The sequence below is a fragment of the Cavenderia fasciculata genome, assembly GCF_000203815.1.
Source record: "Cavenderia fasciculata unplaced genomic scaffold Scf_EU5ZYIE01EUG8B-5, whole genome shotgun sequence".
NCBI lineage: Eukaryota > Evosea > Eumycetozoa > Acytosteliales > Cavenderiaceae > Cavenderia > Cavenderia fasciculata.
The window spans coordinates 492,622-513,505 of record NW_004457642.1 but is presented as its reverse complement, the minus strand read 5'-3'; the positions used below and the strand labels follow the sequence as shown (position 1 = coordinate 513,505).

The window sequence follows — 20,884 nt, the reverse complement described above, 5'->3', positions numbered from 1 at the left end:
ACGATCGTCTATAAGTGGTTTGGACACGTATACTGACGACAATGATCAACTTTGATAGCTTTTGCACCACGATCACCAAAACCTCAAAAACTATGTTCGTTAAGATCTGGTTTTTTTTGGTCAAACCCGTCTTTCAATGAATCTTGCTCTGAAAAAAAATGGAAATCGAGACCCGTCTTTGGAATCTCGCGAGTCTTTATCGAGTTTGTAGTTTTCTTATTTCTTCTTCTCTCTCTTTGTATAAATAATTAACTGTAGAATAGATAAACCACTCACACACATACACACGCACTTTTTGTAAGTAGATTATCTTTATAGTAGTTGTGATGACGACAGATTGGGTGTGGATCAAAGAATATATTTGCTAACCCTCCTCAGGGACTGATACATACGTATAAAAGTCAAAAGGAGGGGACGAGCCCAAAGGCAACAAGGAGGAAGGTCGATTTCATGGTGGATAAAAAAAAGGGAATCGAGCTACTGCTGGCCTCCAGTGGAGCAAAACAGGACAAAAAACCACCACAAGAAAAAAAATATCTTTTGGTTGTTTTTTTTGGATGTTTTTTTTTTTTTTTTGCTTTCAAAATTTTTTTTTTTTTTAAAGTGAAAACGCTCTCAAGCCCACCTGATTAGTGTTGTAGAGTCTCCAAGCACGATCAATATTGAAAAATATAATAGATAAATAATAACAGTAGTAGTAATATTAACAACACAACAACAACAAACACAACAATCATCACCATCACATTAGCGCAACATATTTTTCAATAGCTAGCCTCTTCCTCCCTTTGTACTTTTAATTTTTCCATAACAAACAAAATCTAAAATATTTATAAAAAAAAAGGTAAACCATCATACAACTCTTTACAACACAACAACAGAGAGATAGGGATAGGATATACAAGCAAGTGATCACTTTTTTCACAAAATACAATTACAATGAATATCAATGGAACAGTACTACCAACAACAATTTGATCATTAGAAAAAAGAGTAGACTAGACGATAAAGAAATCTATCTATAGTTCTTTAACAAAAAAAAAAATTGTGTTGTTCTCTTTTTTTTTTTTTTTTTCCATTCCATTGTTTTGGAACCGCCCTTTTCTTTTTTTTTTTTTTACTCTCTCAAAATGTTGTGATCTTCAACTATTACATCAACAAGGAGTTAGGTAGTTAGTTAGTTTATAGAGCACATTAGTTATTATTTAATAATGACTCCAACAATCTAAAATTACCATCATCCATCAATAATATCTATCTCATCTCTAAGAGAAAACTTTTCAAAACCACCTGCCAGCCACATCCCCCACATTTTTCAAAGTAGAGAGTGCTGCTAATTCAATTGCATTCGATCCATCGATCACACACAAACTTTTTTTTTTTGGGGGGATACAAAGGCAAAAATGTGTGTCTTTTTATTTGTTATCACCCGCCACACAAACACACACACAAACACACACAAAGTTCTTCCTCCTCCTCTTCAATCAGCTGCTGATTTGGTTTGATTGATTGATTGATTAATTGATGCATCAGAGAGAGAGAGAGGAGAACAACCAACAACAAATAACACGAACCTTTTTATTAACATTTTTCTCTTTTTCTAAATCATCATCGTCTCAATCTCTTGTTGTTGTTGTATCTCTAATATAATATAATATACATACATATATCTATTTATTCTATCACTTGTATAATTAATTAACTTCTGTGCTTTGTACAAACAAACAAACATTCTCTCATTTCACTTTTTATTTTTTTTTTTGTTAACAACTCTGTAGATTATTTATCATAAATAATAATAATAATAATTTTAAACTTTTTTTTTTCCTCCTCCACACATCAACCAAATTTTTCAATCAATCCATCCCCCTCCTTTTTCATCAAGTAAAATAGTTAAAGTCTAACAAACTCTCCTCCTCTATAGTATCATATATACATATACATAATATAATATAATATAGAACCAACAAAACATGTCATCCGATATTTCAGAAAAGATTCAACAAGCCCGTAGAGATGCCGAGGGTATGAAAGAACAAATCAGAACAAACAGAGATGTTATGAATGATACTTCACGTAAGTCTATAAACCCAAAATCAATCAACAAAAGATCAAAAGATCAATAATGATCCTTTAGCAGCAGCAGTAGTAGTAGAAGAAGAGTGTAACTAGTGGTGGATAACAGAAGTAGCAGCAGCAAAAAGGATTATTATAGGTCTTTTAAGATTAGGAACAATTTAGTTAATCATATCATTTAAAATCTATATATTTATAGTCAAGACATACACACGTGATCTTCCAAACTTACCAAGATTGGAAAACAAGATCAAGATTAGAAGAACTTTAAAGGGACATCTTGCAAAGATTTATGCCATGCACTGGGCTGAAGATTCCATTCACTTGGTATCTGCCTCTCAAGATGGTAAATTATTGGTTTGGGATGGTTTAACTACCAACAAGGTTCACGCTATTCCACTTAGGTATGAGACAAACAGACATCAAAGACAACAAATATAAGAGATAGAGAGATATTAATAATAACCTTTTATTTCTATTTTAATTTTCTTTTTATTTTTTTTAGATCATCATGGGTTATGACCTGTGCCTATTCACCAACCACCAACTTTGTAGCTTGTGGTGGTCTCGATAACATTTGTTCAATCTATAACCTTCGTAGTCGTGAAGTCCCAATCAGAGTATGCCGTGAATTAAACTCCCACACTGGTTACCTTTCATGTTGCAGATTCCTCAACGATAGACAAATTATTACCTCATCTGGTGATATGTCTTGTATATTGTGGGATATTGAAAACGGTACAAAGATTACCGAATTTTCAGATCACAATGGTGATGTCATGAGGTATGAAATCAATCAATCAATCAATTCAATTCAAACCTAAAACAATTATATCTAATAATTATTTCTTTTTCTTTTTAATTTTTTTTTTTAGTGTATCTATTTCTCCAGACAAAAACTACTTTATTTCTGGTGCTTGTGATGCTACTGCCAAGTTGTGGGATATCCGTGCCGGCAAGTGCGTGCAAACCTTTACTGGTCACGATGCCGATATCAACGCCGTCCAATACTTCCCCAACGGACTTTCATTTGGTACTGGTTCCGATGATGCTTCATGCAGATTGTTTGATATCCGTGCTGACCGTGAGTTGATGCAATACACCCACGACGTTATTTTGTGCGGTATTACCTCTGTCGCTTTCTCGCTCTCTGGTCGTTTCTTGTTTGCTGGTTATGACGATTTCAGTTGCAACGTATGGGACACCTTAAAGGGTGAGCGTGTTGTCAGCTTGACTGGTCACGGTAACCGTGTCTCTTGTTTGGGTGTCTCTACCGACGGTATGGCTCTTTGCACTGGTTCATGGGACTCTCTCCTCAAGATCTGGGCTTAAACAAAAAAACAAAAAGATCATCCGTAACATCAAGACAAATAACAACAACAAAAAGACAACAAATAAGAAGCGAAACAATAGAAAAACCCCTGCGGCCTCTTATATCAATCAACAACAACAAAAAAACAACAAACACAAAAAATCACAAAATGGAATCAACAAACAATAACAACAAACATCAACAATAACAACAACAAAATCAATCACCATCACAAACTAATAACGACCACCTTTAACCAATCCTTTTTACCATTCCACTCTTATATCCTATTTTTTCTTTTTTATTTTGGTTAGGTAACCAAACCAACACCTCTTTTGTTGTTGTAGTAGAACAAAACCAAACACACACACAATCCACCAAAACACTCTCTTATCAAATTCATCATCATAATCATCAAAACAATAATAACCAAAATAATACTCGTAACATAACAAATCTTGGACCAAACTGTATATTATGTAGGACTCCACAACCAACTTTAAAAATCCCCAAAATAAAACATATCTAAAAAAATTAAAATATTAAATATGGTTTTTAAATTGAATTGATTTATTAATTGATTGATTATGATTTAATCAGATTTTAGATTCTTATAAATTCTCTTTACGAAAATAAATGAACTAACAAATCCAACAGTTCCAAGGAGGATGAAAAAGAATAAACAAACAATAAACATATAGGTAAAATAAAAGGTTGTTTGCAATAATCCATACATATGAGATCTATAAATATAATAGAAAATACTATAAATATAAATAAATATACCAGTTGATCTAAAAAAAGTCGAAAAAGAAAAAGGGTAAGTACAAGGAAGATTCTTTTTGTCTTTGTCTTTTTTTTGTCTTTTTTTTTTATATTTACCCTCCATTAATAAATGAAGTCCACCACCAACGATGATCTTCCATTGATAATTGGAAATAAGTAAAGGCTACTGTAATACAGGCAGTTACGATGAGGAGAATGATAAAGACTACACATAGAATACCATAGAGTGTGTAAGAGTTGTGTCCCCAGACACTATTAAAGATGTAAAAGAGTTCAATGTAGATGGCGGAAAAGGGAAGGAAGCCAGCCATCATCATTTGGCATGGTAGTCTACGATACCATGGAATGGGTGGGATTTCACGTGGGAAGTTTTTGGTTCTGCATGGCACCTCGAGTGGTGGAGCAAATCTACGTCCTGCAATGCCACCAACAACAGTCAATGGGAATCCAACAAATATCCAAATCGTTAATATTTCAATGATGGTCAAGATTGGAATGGCGTGTGTAGAATGCCATGTCACAGCAATCGTATTGGACAAGAATGCTACAAGGATAAATGGTCCCATAAACAATGTTGCTGAAAGAACAATATTCCATGCCCATTTAGTTCCTCCCATATTTTTATACATTTTTGATGATTGATAACCAGATACAACTAATTTTAGTTGAATAAATAAAAAAGATTAGAGAGTGATCAATTGATTGATTGGATATGTAGTAGGTAGGTATTGACTTACCAGAAGTTAAAGCATAAAATATAATACCAGCAGTATACATATTACCACCATTGTTTGGATAGAAAAGACCAAATAATGATAACAATAAAATAGCACTTGTAATGATAATAAATTGCCATCCAATACCATAGAATGCTGAAAATAGATTCTTGTGAGGTGGGAATCTAAATACTTCGCCATGAATCAATTTCCATCCATAATCTTCTTGATCTAAAAATAAAAATAAAAAGAGGTCAATTTAATTTCTTTATCATCAATAATTGTTTGCTCCTCTCTCTTTCTTTTTTTTTGATTCATACAATCACCTTCTTCTTCATCATCAGTCTTTGAGTATCTTGAATAATCATTCTTTAAAATCTTCATGATGATAATGGAAAGGAAACCAGTCAAGAGAATGACCAAAAAGAAAGAGTTCATGATTGATAACCAATGAATTTGTAATTCCTTTGGGAAAAAGTCTTCATACAATTCCATACGCTTTGAGAATGGATATTCGCTTGGTGTCCATGATGCAGCATAAGTAATTTGAATCTTTAATTCTTCTTGATCTGCCAATTCAACTCCTTCAATATTATTAGTATCCAATTCAATTCTAATAATCTAAACAAAAAAAACAAAGAGTTAAAGTTAACTAACTGTATAGAATATATCTTATTGTTATTATTGTTACATACTTGATTATTATTAAATTCAATTTTAAATGGTAAATGAGTAAATAGTACATATCTAGTTGCTGGAGAGGTTGGGTCATCCTGGAATGTACCAATATGACCAAATATAGGTAGGTCATCATAAATCATTTCTGCATAGTAGTATTCTCTTATCGCCTTTTTAAATGTATCAATGTTTTCTTTTGTTAATGTCATTTCACATAATACCTTTGATTGAAAGTTTGCTAATGATATAGATAGATAAATATAGATAGAGAGAATAAGTATAAATACTTCTTTACGTTACTAATAATCTATCATACTTTTAAAAGGTAATTTATAATCAGATAATACAGCAGAATCACCTTGAAGGATCTCTCCCAACTTTGATTTCTTATGCTTGATGTGTTCTGGTTTGCAAAAGGGTAGAGAATAGTATTCGTATGTTTCTGTTGGGTTAGAGTATGGTCCGACATTATTCACATAGAATGGAATATCATCACCATGCTCATACTTGTGATCCTTAGCTGTTGAGTTGACAGTATCAATATTGATAACAAACAACATCAACACAGCTGACAATGTCATAACCATCATCATTGAATTGAATGATCTTGATATAATCATCTTTACTGTAATGATAAATATAAATATATATATATATATATAAGTATAAGTATATCTCTCTCTTTGTGTCTTGTTTATAAACAAGACAACTAATATTGACAATGATGAATGGGGTTGGGATGGGGTTTGTGTTAAATTATTATTATTTAATTTTAGTTTTTCACCAGAGAGACATATGGACCACAAACAACAAGGTATCAAGTTTACAATTATTATTTATTATTTATACAGAATATTTATTAATAATTTATTTATTTATTTGTATTATTTATTCATTTTTTTCATAAAGATACTCTTGGCAGCTTTTATCTTTAGTCTTGTAGAGTTACTATCACGAAGATAGAATACAAGTGCAATGACCAATGCTATAAATACAGCTCCACCAACAACACATCCAACTATAATCTTCCATGTATTGGATGATGATGATGATGAACAATCGACCTTTTCATTGTTGACGACCAATGCACTGAAATCTGGATCGAGCAGACAAAAAGTACATTGAGGTACATGAACTCCAATCAATGCCAATGATTCATTGTTGTTGTTTCCAACGATTTTGGTTTGATTGATTAATTCATTTCTCGAGAATGTCTTTCTTCCATCTGAATAGGAATACGAGAGGAATCTACCATAGAATTGTGTATCATTCTTGATAACTCTTAAATAACTATCACTTCCTAGTATCTGTTCAAATGTTGGAATATCACTAGAGGAACATGATTGAATGGTTGATTGTTCATTATTGACAATCGTTGAGAATACAACTCTGAGATGTGATAGGATCGATTGATATTGCCATCCAGTGACATTTACACCAACTTTAATACTATTTGCTCCAACTGATACAATACTATCTCCAAATGGTAATTGTCTGTCCTTGGTTGAATATTCAATCAATGATGTGACATTGACAATTGATGATAGTGTTGGATACAATGTTGAATTGATCAACAATCTGTAATGAAGTGATGTAAGATCATCACCTGATTGATCTGTAACATTCCATTGATCGACAATTAACTCTTGTACAACATTATCGTCAACATCCAACTCTTGAATTTGCAACCAATGAGAAAAAGAATTTATATCCATCCAATTCAAATGTTTGCAACTGGTTTTGTATCATTTTGAACAAATGTTACATTTGGATTCTCTAAAGTAAATTTTTAAAAAAGATAGAATTAATATTAATTATTATTATTATTTGTTTTGTTTTTAATACATACTAAAATATCTACAATTATCATAATAATTTTGATCACAAAGACATATTCCTTGGTCACTACATTGACCATGACCATAACAATTTAATGTATCTTCAATACATTTTTGTTTCAAATCAATTGATGGTGGGAATGCAATACTAATGGCATTATTTAAATTGGTATTGAATCCATCCACTTGAACTTGTACTGATGCTTGCCCAGGTGGTAGTTGAGAGGAGGAGGAGGATGAAGATATTGTACAAATAATGGTAGTTTGATTCTTTGATGTTACTTGACATGCTAGAGTATTATTTAATGTTACAGTTGGTGAATTGAGTTGGTTTACACCAAACCCACCATACAATGTTAATTGTAATGATGATTCAGATAGTTGTGCCGATGTTACCAATGGATAGGTGACTTGGTTGGTAGCGGTAATCGACGGAGTATCCATTTTCATTTGGTTAAATTCATTGGATACTGTCACCTCGTATGTACCTGATTTTAATTGATCCAGAGTACACTCAATGGTGCTATCATTAAACACATTCAGCTGACATGGATAGTACATTTGTGGTACAGTACGAGACATTAAAACCACCGTGTGTATAGCTTGATTATTGATAAAGTTGAATGAGATGGTCAAACGATTGCTACTTGCATCAAATGAAAATGGGTTCAACACAAAATAGATGGTTGATTCGATAAGGTTCACCTCTTTATAGTATTTTGTTCCAATTACAAATCCTGCTTTTTGATAAGTTCCTACTGCTGGTGCTTTGTGGTATCTAAAAAAAATAAATTAATATTATTAACAAATTAGTTAATTTTGTTGTTGTTGTTGACAACAATATTGTTATTGTTTGTGTGTTAACATAACATACAAGAACTTTGAATTGGGAACAAGCATGGTATAGTTTTGAGGAGCGACCCACCCAAAATTGGAACCTTCTACGATTGTGCTTCCATTGATGATTGGAAATACCAATGCATTAAATCGAATATCTAAAATGGAGAAGAAGAAGAAGAGGGTTGAGTAAGATCGATGATATATTATTTCATTTTTTTTGGGGAGATACCTACCACATGAGAAATTAGGAGGTAGTGGTACAGATGATGAGAATCCAACTTGATAATCATTATAACAATGGAAACAATCAGGTACTGATGTGATCGATGTGTTGGCAATATATGTAAAGTAGTTGCAAAAATTTTTACTTATACTACCAGAAAGGTTTTGATTTAATGTGATATCAAATGTAAAAGTATTAGGTTCTAGTGGAATCTTTTCGAAAATATCCAATGGTAATTGTCCTTGTATGTTATTCCTCATCAAAATTCTAGATTTTGATAGTGAAATATTATTTTGTGTAAGTTAAATATTCATTCATTCATTCATTCATTTAGTCATTCATGATGGGTTACTTACAAAGATTTTAAACTTTTTGGAAGTTGTGGCATATTTTGTAATGATGTAATTCCAGAATCTAATATTAACCTAAAAAGAAATAATAAATAAAAGTTAGTTGATACATTAATAAATAAATAATACTATTATTATTATTATTATTATTATTATTATTATTATTATTTACAAGTCTTGTAATTTAGTATTTGATTGAAATGAGGTGAAAGGGATATTATAACTAGCAGCATTTAAAACGCGGCTTGAGTTAAAAATAAAAAATCAATTAATTAATATCAATATTAATCTTGCTTGATATGGCTCTATCTCTATTTATCTACATACTATGTTTTTAAATTGGGGTAGGAACTAATTTCAGTCGGAGTTAAAGTAGCACCTATTCCATTTAAATAACTACAATAAATAAATTAATAAATAAATAAATAAGTATTAATTATTCCGAGTACTTGTCAACTTTAACTTACACATCAAATATTTGATCGAAATTGGGTGTTCTTAGATTCAAAGTAGTTGGACCAGATAGTAGTCTAAAAATAATATTAATAATAATTTAGATTAATACATTTGTTGCACCCATTTAAATGAGAGTACTAATATATTTGAAAGTAATAATAGTACTATTAATAATAATAATAATAATAATACAAACATTGTATTGATAGTTGATGAAAAGCAGTTTACTGTAAGACTACCAGTGTCATATTTGGTTAATGATACTATAAAGGAAATGAAATATAAACGATTAGTTATTTTTGTTATTGATATGGTGGTAGTTTTCGAAACATACGATATTTGAGGGAAGGAAGAGACGAAGAATCCAAAGTTAGTATAAGGTCTTGTGATGCACCCATCTCAACTGACAATGATGCAATTTTTGTATTCAAGGTAGAGCCAAATAAAAACACATTTAGATAGAATTGATTGAGAATGTTGACTCTAGTGGCAAAAATCGAAGATACCGTCGCACTCTTTAAATTGGCTGCATTAATAATAGTAAGAGTTGTCAACTGCATAGATGCACCAAAGTTTGGTGGAACTTGATAGATTGTACCATCATTTGAAAGTCTATTATGTATTATTATAGAAGTAGTTTTGGTTTGTTATTAATACTGTGAATCAAGAATTTGATATTAAATGCATTATGTGTATACCTACGATATTATATTGATCACTGGAAAGGAACTGGGTTGGATAAGATCTAGTGTCGAAACATTGGTAGAGTGATGAGTATTTGAAGCAAATGTAATGACCATGTCGGTCAACCTTGGGAAAAAGAGTGTTGGGTTTGACGTCACTGCTGGTCCAGATGATACATATGAAGATATATATAATATCCTATGAATATATATAAAGTATAAATGTTAACAATCATTATTATCATTTAATCTGATTAATATAGTAGTAGTAGCCAGAGTACTACTAGTAGGTAGTTACATTGCAGAGACATGGTATCTACCAGATATATTATATACGCATCGAATAGTCTCTGGTATAGTAGTACAAAATACATTAGGATCTCTTGAAACACTACTACCTGTTTGATTTAAGAACCATATAACCGAGTTTACTGTAATAATGATAGGTGGGTACATCAACGATACAATGATTGATCAATGGGTGTGGGTGAGTGTTTTAGTTTTTGATTGTTATCGTATATAGAACGATCGTGATAGTTTCATTACATACACTCGGGTGTATCAATCTCATAAGCACTAGATCCAGATGGGGCGAATGACAATAACAATAACATGAATGTCATCACTAACATCATACCTAGAGTTGTACAGTTGAAGGTTGCCTTCATCATTATTGTAAATCTATTTTCTCTATCTATATACTATACTGAGTTTGTTTGAGTGATGATAAATGAGAGAATCATGGTTCTTGCAAGTGATTCCATGAGGAGTTGGCGCATCCAATATCAACAGCAACTGATTCGAAGAATGGGGCTCATAGTATCTCCTAAAATATCATTTTTGATTTTATTCAACTTTCGTACAAGTCGCTCCCTGAATCTGATCTTGTCTCGTTTTAAATTAAACTTTAAGATTATTATTTGTTTATTAATTTATTTATTTATATTCATCTCGATCGAATATAATGATAAGATAATTATTAATAAGAACACAATAAACTTACCAAAATTTTTGATGAAACCCGAAAAAATTTACAAGACAGGAAAAGAGTATTTATATGGTGGTTATAAATTCCTAAATATAAATATATAAATATTAAAATACCCTCACTACTCTTCTTTCTACACTACATCTAAAAAAATGGATGAGACAATATTTTATATGTGGTTGATAGCAATGCATGTTTTAATGTCTATTTTCTATTTCCAATATCCATTGTATGAAATTAATTCTACCACTTTACAAGTACAAGGTGTAGTTGATGAAAATGATAATATCAATACCAATATACAACTATACTATTCGGGCGTAACCATCAATACGTATCCAGTAGCCGACCCATTCAATGGAACCAGTCAAGTCATCGATCCAGCAGTCGTCCATGACACCCAGGGACTGTTGAACGTTCACTGCTCCTTTTTGGCGATTATGATTGTATTACTTCTCGGGTTGTCATATTATTTCGCTGATACTAGCAGGAGATCTACAAAAATGTTTGTGGTTAGTGGCATTGTTGTCGTCTCGCTCATTCTAGTGAGGGTCATGTTGATACTAAATGTGCCAAGATCACTATCAAACGATTTCCAACATTTCCAACATTGTCACAGACCCATCGATCACCAATTCATCAATTATTGTTCGTCTCTGTATGGATCAAATAATATTGATAAAGATGCCAATGTATGTACAATATAAGTATATATAAAATATATAAAATATATATAACTAATAATCATTTTTTTTAAAACCCCTAACCTACAACTGGACAGTCCATTTATTCGGTTCATTGGGGTCCAAGCACAATATGGTATGTTGATATTGGATTCCTTATTTTCCATGTCTTCGCTTTTGCTACTGCTGCTTTGTTTATAGAATAGTCTACAATATATATATATATATTCTCCTCTCAGTATCATGTAAACTATTTTAATAAAATTTAATTGAAATGGGGGTATCTCACCATGGTAATTTCTTTACTTTACAAACTTGATCATGAAGAAAGTTACACCACATCTTGATGATGATAATTATTGTTGTTATTATTATTATTAGTAGAGAGGACAGTTAGTTATCTATCATGATACTAAAGTAGTAATAAGTAGATAAATCTAGAGAGAAGAAGAAGAAGAAGTGACGGCTCACTTTTAAAACTAAGAGTGCTTGTCGTAGTGCAAACAATCTAGTAACTCGGATGGCTCCCAGGTGAGATGAGAAGTTATATGTCCAACCTTTGCAGCCCTCAAAAACAAAAGGAAAAAACGACGACGAGTGACGACATAATATCTGGATCATATGCATGAGTTGCATTCAAACTATGTCATTCTCGTAGAGACATGTGTATCAGTAGATAAAATAGTAGAAGTAGATAGAATATAATTTGTATTTATAAATGAATAGAGACAGTCCAACAACAACAACAACAACAGTCAGGTGTCTATTGAACACAAGATTTATATTTATAGTAGTTGTCATTCTACTCACAATACAATCACTATGTGTCGTCAAGGTATCATCACAAGAAGTTCCACAAGCTGAATGTAGGTGCATGATTTATAACAATAATATTCATATTAACTTTTAAAATGTACATTATTATAGACGATTCTTTGGTTTGGTTAATTCGTCAAATGGGTATACATGGCCAAAATCCAATCAATGTGTGTAGTTCTGGTATCATGTGTACTAGCGTCGATGGTGCATTCCACGTTGTTTCCATGTATGTGTTGTTTACAATCATAATTGAAATAATAATAATAGTAAAAAGAGTCTAACCTTTTTTCCTTTCTTTCAAACAAACAAACAAAGAAATTTGGTATCAACTACTTTTACAGATGTTGGACAGCCAAGCCCTTTTATTACTTCTTTGACCTTTCCCTATATTACATCTTTGTCACTTACCTTTGATGCCAATACACCTCGACCCTATTACACCGACATTTCAACTCTATCACTACTGGGTGGTTCGTTCCCACTATTAAGATCTTTAACGTATGTACTGTAACAACCTCCTCAACCTCAACCTCCTTTTGCTTTACTTACATACATATTTATTCTTCATTTGTCATTCTTTTTTTAGTATAAGAAATGATGCAACCATTAAAAGTATACCATCAACATTTGGTAGTAACCTTGTATCGTTGAATACGTTATCCATACTAAATGCACCCAATTTGGTAGAGGTGTCTAGTTTTGGAGCGTCGCCTGCAAAGACGTTTCTGCTAGGTCAATCAGACTATCTGCAGAGGATTAATTGGGACTTGGTACAAAAACAAGAATACTCAATCACCATATTACAATTGGAAATGGTATCGAGTACAATTGAAACCTTTGAATTGACCATGCCATTGGGTATATTGGCAATAGCAAATGAAAGAGGACATATGATCACACTCTCTGTAAAATCATTTGTTCCTTCCGTTACAATAGAAGGTAATATTATCGCTCGATTTGGTCATCCAAGTAATATAACATATCTTTCACTCAAAACCACCAGTTCAATTATACCAAGTGATTTTGCAGCTTATCCATCATTGATAACTTAGTATGTATATAGATAAATAGATAAATAGATAAATAGATACACCATCCCTTCATCAATTATCTAACCCCATTCCTTTCCTTTCCCTCCTCTCTCATTAAAGTGAACAATCAAACGTAAAAGATACATTGACTTTTCCATTCACCGATTATTCATTAACACCCAATTTACAATCAATGTATGATATAATATATTATCTATCTATCAATTTGATTCTCTAATATTAATAATTCTTATCAACAACCATATAGTTCAATGAGTCGTAATAATCTAATAGCTTTTCCAAAGATTCCAATCCTACCTTCTTTAAAATCAATGTAATTAATCACAACCAAATCAACCAAATCAATCAATCAATCTATTTAAAATGTAAATATTTATTAACAATATAATCTATTTTTATGTTTTAAAGAATCTTTTCTTCAAACAATTTCACAGGAGTATTACCACTTGAACCATTTTTAACAGCTGCTACAGGTCTTGGAATCGATTTAACCAATAATCTTGAATTGACAGGCTCTCTAACTCCCAATTTTTGTTCATTTAATACCTACATTGCAAACACTGGAATTACACAAGTACCAGATTGTTTTTACTGCTACTATGGAGCAAACAGAGGATTCTCTTCATCTATCCCACCTCCTGCAGGTTTTCACTGTGGTATGTATTGTTGTTGTTGTTGTTGTTGATTAATTGATTATTCTCGCCATTGATTGATATTAATATTATTATTTGGTTACATATATAGATATAAAATTTGATAAAGAGGTGTTCCCTTCAATTGGTGGGGTAGCATTAATATATGGTAACAATTTGGGTTGGTCATCTGGATCAAGTTACACAATGTTGATTCCAAATACTAAAATTTCGTATGTATAATAATATCTACTATAGTTTATAATAATACTAATACTAATTATATGTCATGATATAATATAGATACCCATTTGCTGCAATAACAGCTCCTCAAACTGTTGGATTCAATTTTAGTGACAGATATTATCTAGAGACAAAGGTTGTGGTTGCCGATATTAAACTATCGAGTGTATCGGTTGATGCTGGTGCAGTTGGATGTATCTTTAATTTATATTACAACCCATTTATTAGTCACTCTATTGAAATAGTGTCACTAGACAAGGGGTTACGCTACCCTTGCTCAATCTATTTCAGTGACTCTGCCAATATTAGATGTCAACTCTATCAAGTACCGCCAAGTAATTATACTTTGGTTATTTCAAATCCCTATTTAAAGACATATACAAACATTCAAAGTATTAAAGGTATGATGACATATGACAGAGATGTCTCTAACATATTTATATTTATAAATATATATATTTTTAAAAACAATCATTAATTTTAATTTGTATTTTTTATTTATAATCTATTTATAGGTAGTACAATCATATCATATCCATTGGTATCATCAGCACAATTATCAGGTGCAACATTACAATCATTAACTTTGAATGGTAATTTTGGAAATAATACGTTCAACACGCCATCGGTTACTTTAAATAATACTATACCTTGTAACATCACATCAAAGAATCAGAATACAATTGTTTGTACATTATTATCAACTCCACAACCTGGACAAGCATCGGTCCAAACTCATGTGGATGGATTCAGTACAACTGCCAATAATTTGATCATGGTTCCATTCCCACCATCAATCGATTTAAAACAAAAATGTATTGAAGATACATTAAATTGTTATGGTCATGGTCAATGTAGTGACCAAGGAATATGTCTTTGTGATCAAAATTATTATGATAATTGTAAATATTTTAGTATGTATTAAAAACAAAACAAATAATAATAATAATTAATATTAATAATCTATCTTTATTTAATTTAGAGAATCCAAATGTAACATTTGTTCAAAACGATACAAAACCAGTTGCAACATTTGAATTGGATGGATATAAATTCTTTTTCTCATTGGTTGCAATTCAAGAGTTGGATGTTGACGATAATGTTGTACAAGAGTTAATTGTCGATCAATGGAATGTTACAGATCAATCGGGTGATGATCTTACATCACTTCATTACAGACTGTTGATCAATTCAACATTGTATCCAACACTATCATCAATTGTCAATGTCACATCATTGATAGAATATTCAACCAAGGACAGACAACTACCATTTGGAGATAGTATTGTATCAGTTGGAGCAAATAGTATTAAAGTTGGTGTAAATGTCACTGGATGGCAATACCAATCGATCCTATCACATCTCAGAGTTGTATTCTCAACGATTGTCAACAATGAACAATCAACCATCGAATCATGTTCCTCTAGTGATATTCCAACATTTGAACAAATACTAGGAAGTGATAGTTATTTAAGAGTTATCAAGAATGATACACAATTCTATGGTAGATTCCTCTCGTATTCCTATTCAGATGGAAGAAAGACATTTTCAAGAAATGAATTAATCAATCAAACCAAAATCATTGGAAACAACAACAATGAATCATTGGCATTGATTGGAGTTCATGTACCTCAATGTACTTTTTGTCTTCTCGATCCAGATTTCAGTGCATTAGTCGTCAACAAGGAACAATCAGATTGTTCATCACCGTCATCATCCAACACGTGGAAGATTATAGTTGGATGTGTTGTTGGTGGTGCTGTATTTATAGCATTGGTCATTGCACTGGCTTTCTATATTCGTGATAGTAATTCAGTTAGATTTAAACTTAAAGCAGCCAAGAGTATTCTAATGAAAAAGGTTAATAAAGATGTGTAAATAAATAAAGAAATAAAGTAACAAATAAACCAAATATTCTTATTATCAAGAAATCACTATAATAGTATACCCAAACAAATTCAATGCACGTCATCCTGGACTTCAAAGACAATCATATGCAAAAAACCTGGTTCAACTGAAGATTAAAATATCTGCTGGGTTTTGGGTTATATAGACTATATGCTCGTTGACCTTCTACGAAAAGACGAATATATGATAATGAAAGAGACGAAAGAAGATTAATATTATTGATGATACTGTAGTAGTTTAAAGAGATAATCAAATAATAAATGAAAATAAATAATAATAATCGACACCCTTCAGCTTTAGGTGGAGTGTGTTTATCATCGATTTTTGTTACCGTCTTCATTATTATATTATCACTATGCGTCGTCAGTGTATCATCACAAGCACTTCCACAAAATGAACGTATGTTATTTATTAATACGATCTATAGTAATATCCTTTCTATCATGACAACTAGTTGACTAATCATTCTTCATATTATATTTATAAAGTTGATTCAGCAATTTGGTTGATTCGTCAAATGGGTATAACAGAGATACTACAAGATCAAGTCAGTATGTGTAGCTCTGGGCAAATAAGTTGTAGCAATGTACAAGGTATTGGGTACAGAATTGTTTCAATGTATGTAATTGAAAAGATAGATTGATAGATAGATTGATAGAGAATCATATGACCATTAATCCCTCCTATACTAACTCTTCATTTTCTTCTTCTTCTTCTTTTTGTTTTTGTTTTTGACGCAACGTAAAGTAACTTGGTTACCAAAGTCTATGGAGATGTTGGTACACCTGATTTAAGGATCACATCATTGACATTTCCATATGCAACCAGTATGTCGATTAATTTTGGCGCAGGATATAAATCCAATATACCTACGTCGACACTATCAATGTTGAGTGGATCGTTTCCACTATTACAATACCTAAGGTATGTTTGGGTTGACATTATTCCTAATATTCTAATTCTAATTCTTTACTCTTACTAATCATTGCATATATTATATATATTTATTATATATATATAGTATAAAGAGTGATATTACCATCACAACCATACCACCAACATTTGGTAGCAATCTTGTTACTTTGAAACACTTTGTACTACAAAATTGTCCAAATCTAATTGAAGTGTCTAGCTTTGGAGCAATGCCACTGGCAACAACCTTTTCACTCCACCAGTCATCCTTTCTCAAGAGATTAATGTGGGATCAAATACAACAACAATCCTACCCAATCAAGGACCTGCAAATTGAAATGGCACCAGAATCTGATCAATCTTTCGATATAACAATGCCACTGACTAATTTGTAAGTTGAAACTTTAGAATAATAATAATTAATAATAATTAATAATATGTTTATTATTTATTTATTTATTGTATTTTAGTTATTTTGTTGACTATTCAGTTTCAAAAACTACAAAGATAAATTTGAAATCGCAATTTATTGATTTAATGTAAGTTGAAACAAAAGATATATAAATGAATTAACTCTAATCTTTTGGTTTGAATACTTACTTACTAGAGCGATACAAGGAAATGTGATTATCAATATCTCACATACAAAAAAATTAACCTATTTATCCCAATATTTCAACACCTCTGTTGTGCCAAGTGAAATATCAGCCTATCCATTGTTAAAACACTAGTATGTTACATACACATATGTATACCTATATGTCAGTACACATCACTCTTTAAAATATTAATATTAATCCATCTTATTATTATTATTATTATTAATTCTATATGTTATTATTATAGTGTAAGGAGACAAGCGCCAGGTCAAGTCATCTACCCATTCACTGATTATTCATTAACACCCAATTTAGAATCAATGTATGTAAAAAAAGTCGAAGAAAGTAAAGAAAGAGGATTATAAACTAATTCTCTAATTTCAATCAATACTATAGCGCGATCGTTCAAAGTAATATAGTAGGCAATTTTCCAAGCTCTCCATTCCCATCTTCTTTAAAAGCAATGTAATTAATCAATCAATCGATCAAATCAATACTACGATTACTTGAAACCCATATTTAAATATATTAACAATATATACTCTATTTTTATGTTTGAAAGATCCTTTAATTCAAACAATTTCACAGGAGTATTACCACTTGAACCATTTTTAACAGCTACTCCAGGACTATGGATGGATTTAGTCTATAATCCTTTTATGACAGGCTCTCTCACTCCCAATTTTTGTTCATTTTATGCTTTTGTTGCAAACACTGGAATTACACAAGTACCAGATTGTTTTTACTGCTACTATGGAGCAAATATAGGATTCTCTTCATCGATCCCACCTCCTGCAGGTTTTCACTGTGGTATGTTGTTGTTGTTGATTCATTAATTGATGAAATGATAAAAAGAGTGGCCACTAATACTAATATATGGGTTATATATATTTATGTATTAATAGATATCCAATTTGATAAAGAAATATTCCCGTCAATTAAAGGAGAAGTTTTGATTACGGGCAAAAACTTGGGATGGGAACCTGGATCAAACTACACAATGGTGATCCCAAATACTAAAATTTCGTAAGTCAAGTTATTATATTATAATTTAGTTTATATTGTAATAATAATAATAATAATAATAATACCAATATTTTTATTATACGTCGTAATATATAATATAGATTCCCATTTACTCAAAAGGGTGTTCCTCAAACTGTTGGATTCAATTTTAGTGGCAAATATTATCTAGAGACAAAGGTTGTGGTTGCCGATATAAAGGCGTCGGGTTTATCATTCGACAATGCACTTATGAGTATAAGTATGCTTGGTTTAGATTACAATCCATTTATTAGTCACTCTATTGAAATAGTGTCACTAGACAAGGGGTTACGCTACCCTTGCTCAATCTATTTCAGTGACTCTGCCAATATTAGATGTCAACTGTATCAAATACCATCAAGTAATTATACTTTGGTTATTTCAAATCCCTATTTCAAGTCAAATATATACCTTCAAAGTATTCAAGGTATGATGACAGATGACAGACTCTCTGACCCTATCATCCAATCCAAAGCATTCTCTTTAATCATCATTATTAATCCATGATTATTTTTATTTATAATCTATTTATAGGTAGTCCAATAATATCATATCCATTGATATCATCAGCACAATTATCAGGTGCAACATTACAATCATTAACATTGAATGGTAATTTTGGAAATAATACATTTAATTCACCATCGGTTACTTTAAATAATACTCTAGCATGTCAAGTAACATCAAAGAATCAAACTACCATTATTTGTACAATATCTTCATCCTCCTCCTCCTCTCAACTACCACCTGGGCAAGCATCAGTACAAGTTCAAGTGGATGGATTCAATACCAATTTAAATAATGCCATTAGTATTGCATTCCCACCATCAATCGACTTGAAACAAAAATGTATTGAAGATACATTAAATTGTTATGGTCATGGTCAATGTAGTGACCAAGGAATATGTGTTTGTGATCAAAATTATTATGATAATTGTAGATATTTTAGTATGTTGTAATTTAAATAACTATAATCAAATATGATAATCAAGTATAATTAATATTAATATATTTGTTTATTTTTACTTTAGAGAATCCAAATGTAACATTTGTTCAAAACGATACAAAACCAGTTGCAACATTTGAATTGGATGGATATAAATTCTTTTTCTCATTGGTTGCAATTCAAGAGTTGGATGTTGATGATAATGTTGTACAGGAGTTAATTGTCGATCAGTGGAATGTTACAGATCAATCAGGTGATGATCTTACATCACTACATTACAGATTGTTGATCAACTCAACATTGTATCCAACACTATCATCAATTGTCAATGTTACATCATTGATTGAATATTCAACACAAGACAGACAATTACCATTTGGAGATAGTATTGTATCAGTTGGAGCAAATAGTATTAAAGTTGGAGTAAATGTCACTGGATGGCAATACCAATCGATTCTATCACATCTCAGAGTTGTATTCTCAACGATTGTCAACAATGAACAATCAACCATCGAATCATGTTCCTCTAGTGATATTCCAACATTTGAACAGATACTAGGAAGTGATAGTTATTTAAGAGTTATCAAGAATGATACACAATTCTATGGTAGATTCCTCTCGTACTCCTATTCAGATGGTAGAAAGACATTTTCAAGAAATGAATTAATCAATCAAACCAATATCATTGGAAACAACAACAATGAATCATTGGCATTGATTGGAGTTCATGTACCTCAATGTACTTTTTGTCTTCTCGATCCAGATTTCAGTGCATTGGTCGTCAACAAGGAACAACAAAGTGATTGTTCACCGTCATCATCCAACACGTGGAAGATTATAGTTGGATGTGTTGTTGGTGGTGCTGTATTTATAGCATTGGTCATTGCACTGGCTTTCTATATTCGTGATAGTAATACAGCAAGATTTAAGCTCAAAGCAGCCAAGAGTATTCTAATGAAAAAGGTTAATAAAGATGTGTAATAAAGATAAGGTGCAGGAGTTGTTTTGATCAAGCATTCTCCGTTTTTCTCTTTCGAACAGGCGCACATAAATAGTCCGAATCAGTAGTCTTGAAAAGTTCTCTTGTTGTTTTAGTAAAT

General features: G+C 31.5%; 5 protein-coding genes across 5 annotated transcripts; 3 read left to right on the top strand and 2 right to left on the bottom strand.

Annotated features, from left to right (window-relative positions):
• Positions 1-1,973: 1,973 nt before the first annotated feature.
• gpbA (G protein b-subunit) lies at positions 1,974-3,408 on the top strand (the record flags this gene model as incomplete). The annotated part of the gene is made up of 4 exons (XM_004352248.1): positions 1,974-2,076; positions 2,276-2,480; positions 2,582-2,860; positions 2,952-3,408. The coding sequence occupies 4 exons, from the start codon at positions 1,974-1,976 to the stop codon at positions 3,406-3,408; spliced, it is 1,044 nt and encodes a 347-aa protein (XP_004352300.1).
• A 572-nt stretch (positions 3,409-3,980) lies between these two features.
• phg1b (TM9 protein B) lies at positions 3,981-7,283 on the bottom strand (the record flags this gene model as incomplete). The annotated part of the gene is made up of 7 exons (XM_004352247.1): positions 3,981-4,131; positions 4,271-4,829; positions 4,912-5,121; positions 5,211-5,511; positions 5,586-5,806; positions 5,885-6,193; positions 6,482-7,283. The coding sequence occupies 7 exons, from the start codon at positions 7,281-7,283 to the stop codon at positions 3,981-3,983; spliced, it is 2,553 nt and encodes an 850-aa protein (XP_004352299.1).
• Positions 7,284-7,406: 123 nt separating this feature from the next.
• Positions 7,407-10,629, bottom strand: DFA_09644 (uncharacterized protein; the record flags this gene model as incomplete). The annotated part of the gene is made up of 12 exons (XM_004352246.1): positions 7,407-8,184; positions 8,281-8,401; positions 8,480-8,736; positions 8,826-8,894; positions 8,992-9,063; positions 9,147-9,215; positions 9,287-9,349; positions 9,472-9,538; positions 9,610-9,887; positions 9,978-10,157; positions 10,257-10,389; positions 10,509-10,629. The coding sequence occupies 12 exons, from the start codon at positions 10,627-10,629 to the stop codon at positions 7,407-7,409; spliced, it is 2,208 nt and encodes a 735-aa protein (XP_004352298.1).
• Positions 10,630-11,098: 469 nt separating this feature from the next.
• On the top strand, positions 11,099-16,400 carry DFA_09643 (uncharacterized protein; the record flags this gene model as incomplete). Its single annotated transcript, XM_004352245.1, has 15 exons — positions 11,099-11,638; positions 12,014-12,056; positions 12,421-12,495; positions 12,557-12,674; positions 12,716-12,946; positions 13,035-13,499; positions 13,600-13,674; positions 13,748-13,813; positions 13,909-14,156; positions 14,245-14,365; positions 14,436-14,569; positions 14,621-14,776; positions 14,891-15,289; positions 15,358-16,249; positions 16,304-16,400. The coding sequence occupies 15 exons, from the start codon at positions 11,099-11,101 to the stop codon at positions 16,398-16,400; spliced, it is 3,660 nt and encodes a 1,219-aa protein (XP_004352297.1).
• Positions 16,401-16,543: 143 nt separating this feature from the next.
• On the top strand, positions 16,544-20,765 carry DFA_09642 (uncharacterized protein; the record flags this gene model as incomplete). The annotated part of the gene is made up of 13 exons (XM_004352244.1): positions 16,544-16,682; positions 16,772-16,901; positions 17,079-17,207; positions 17,305-17,586; positions 17,666-17,734; positions 17,803-17,925; positions 18,042-18,116; positions 18,191-18,259; positions 18,357-18,604; positions 18,700-18,820; positions 18,922-19,058; positions 19,373-19,786; positions 19,870-20,765. 13 exons carry the CDS (start codon positions 16,544-16,546, stop codon positions 20,763-20,765), a joined length of 2,832 nt encoding a protein of 943 aa, XP_004352296.1.
• Between the last annotated feature and the right edge of the window lie 119 nt (positions 20,766-20,884).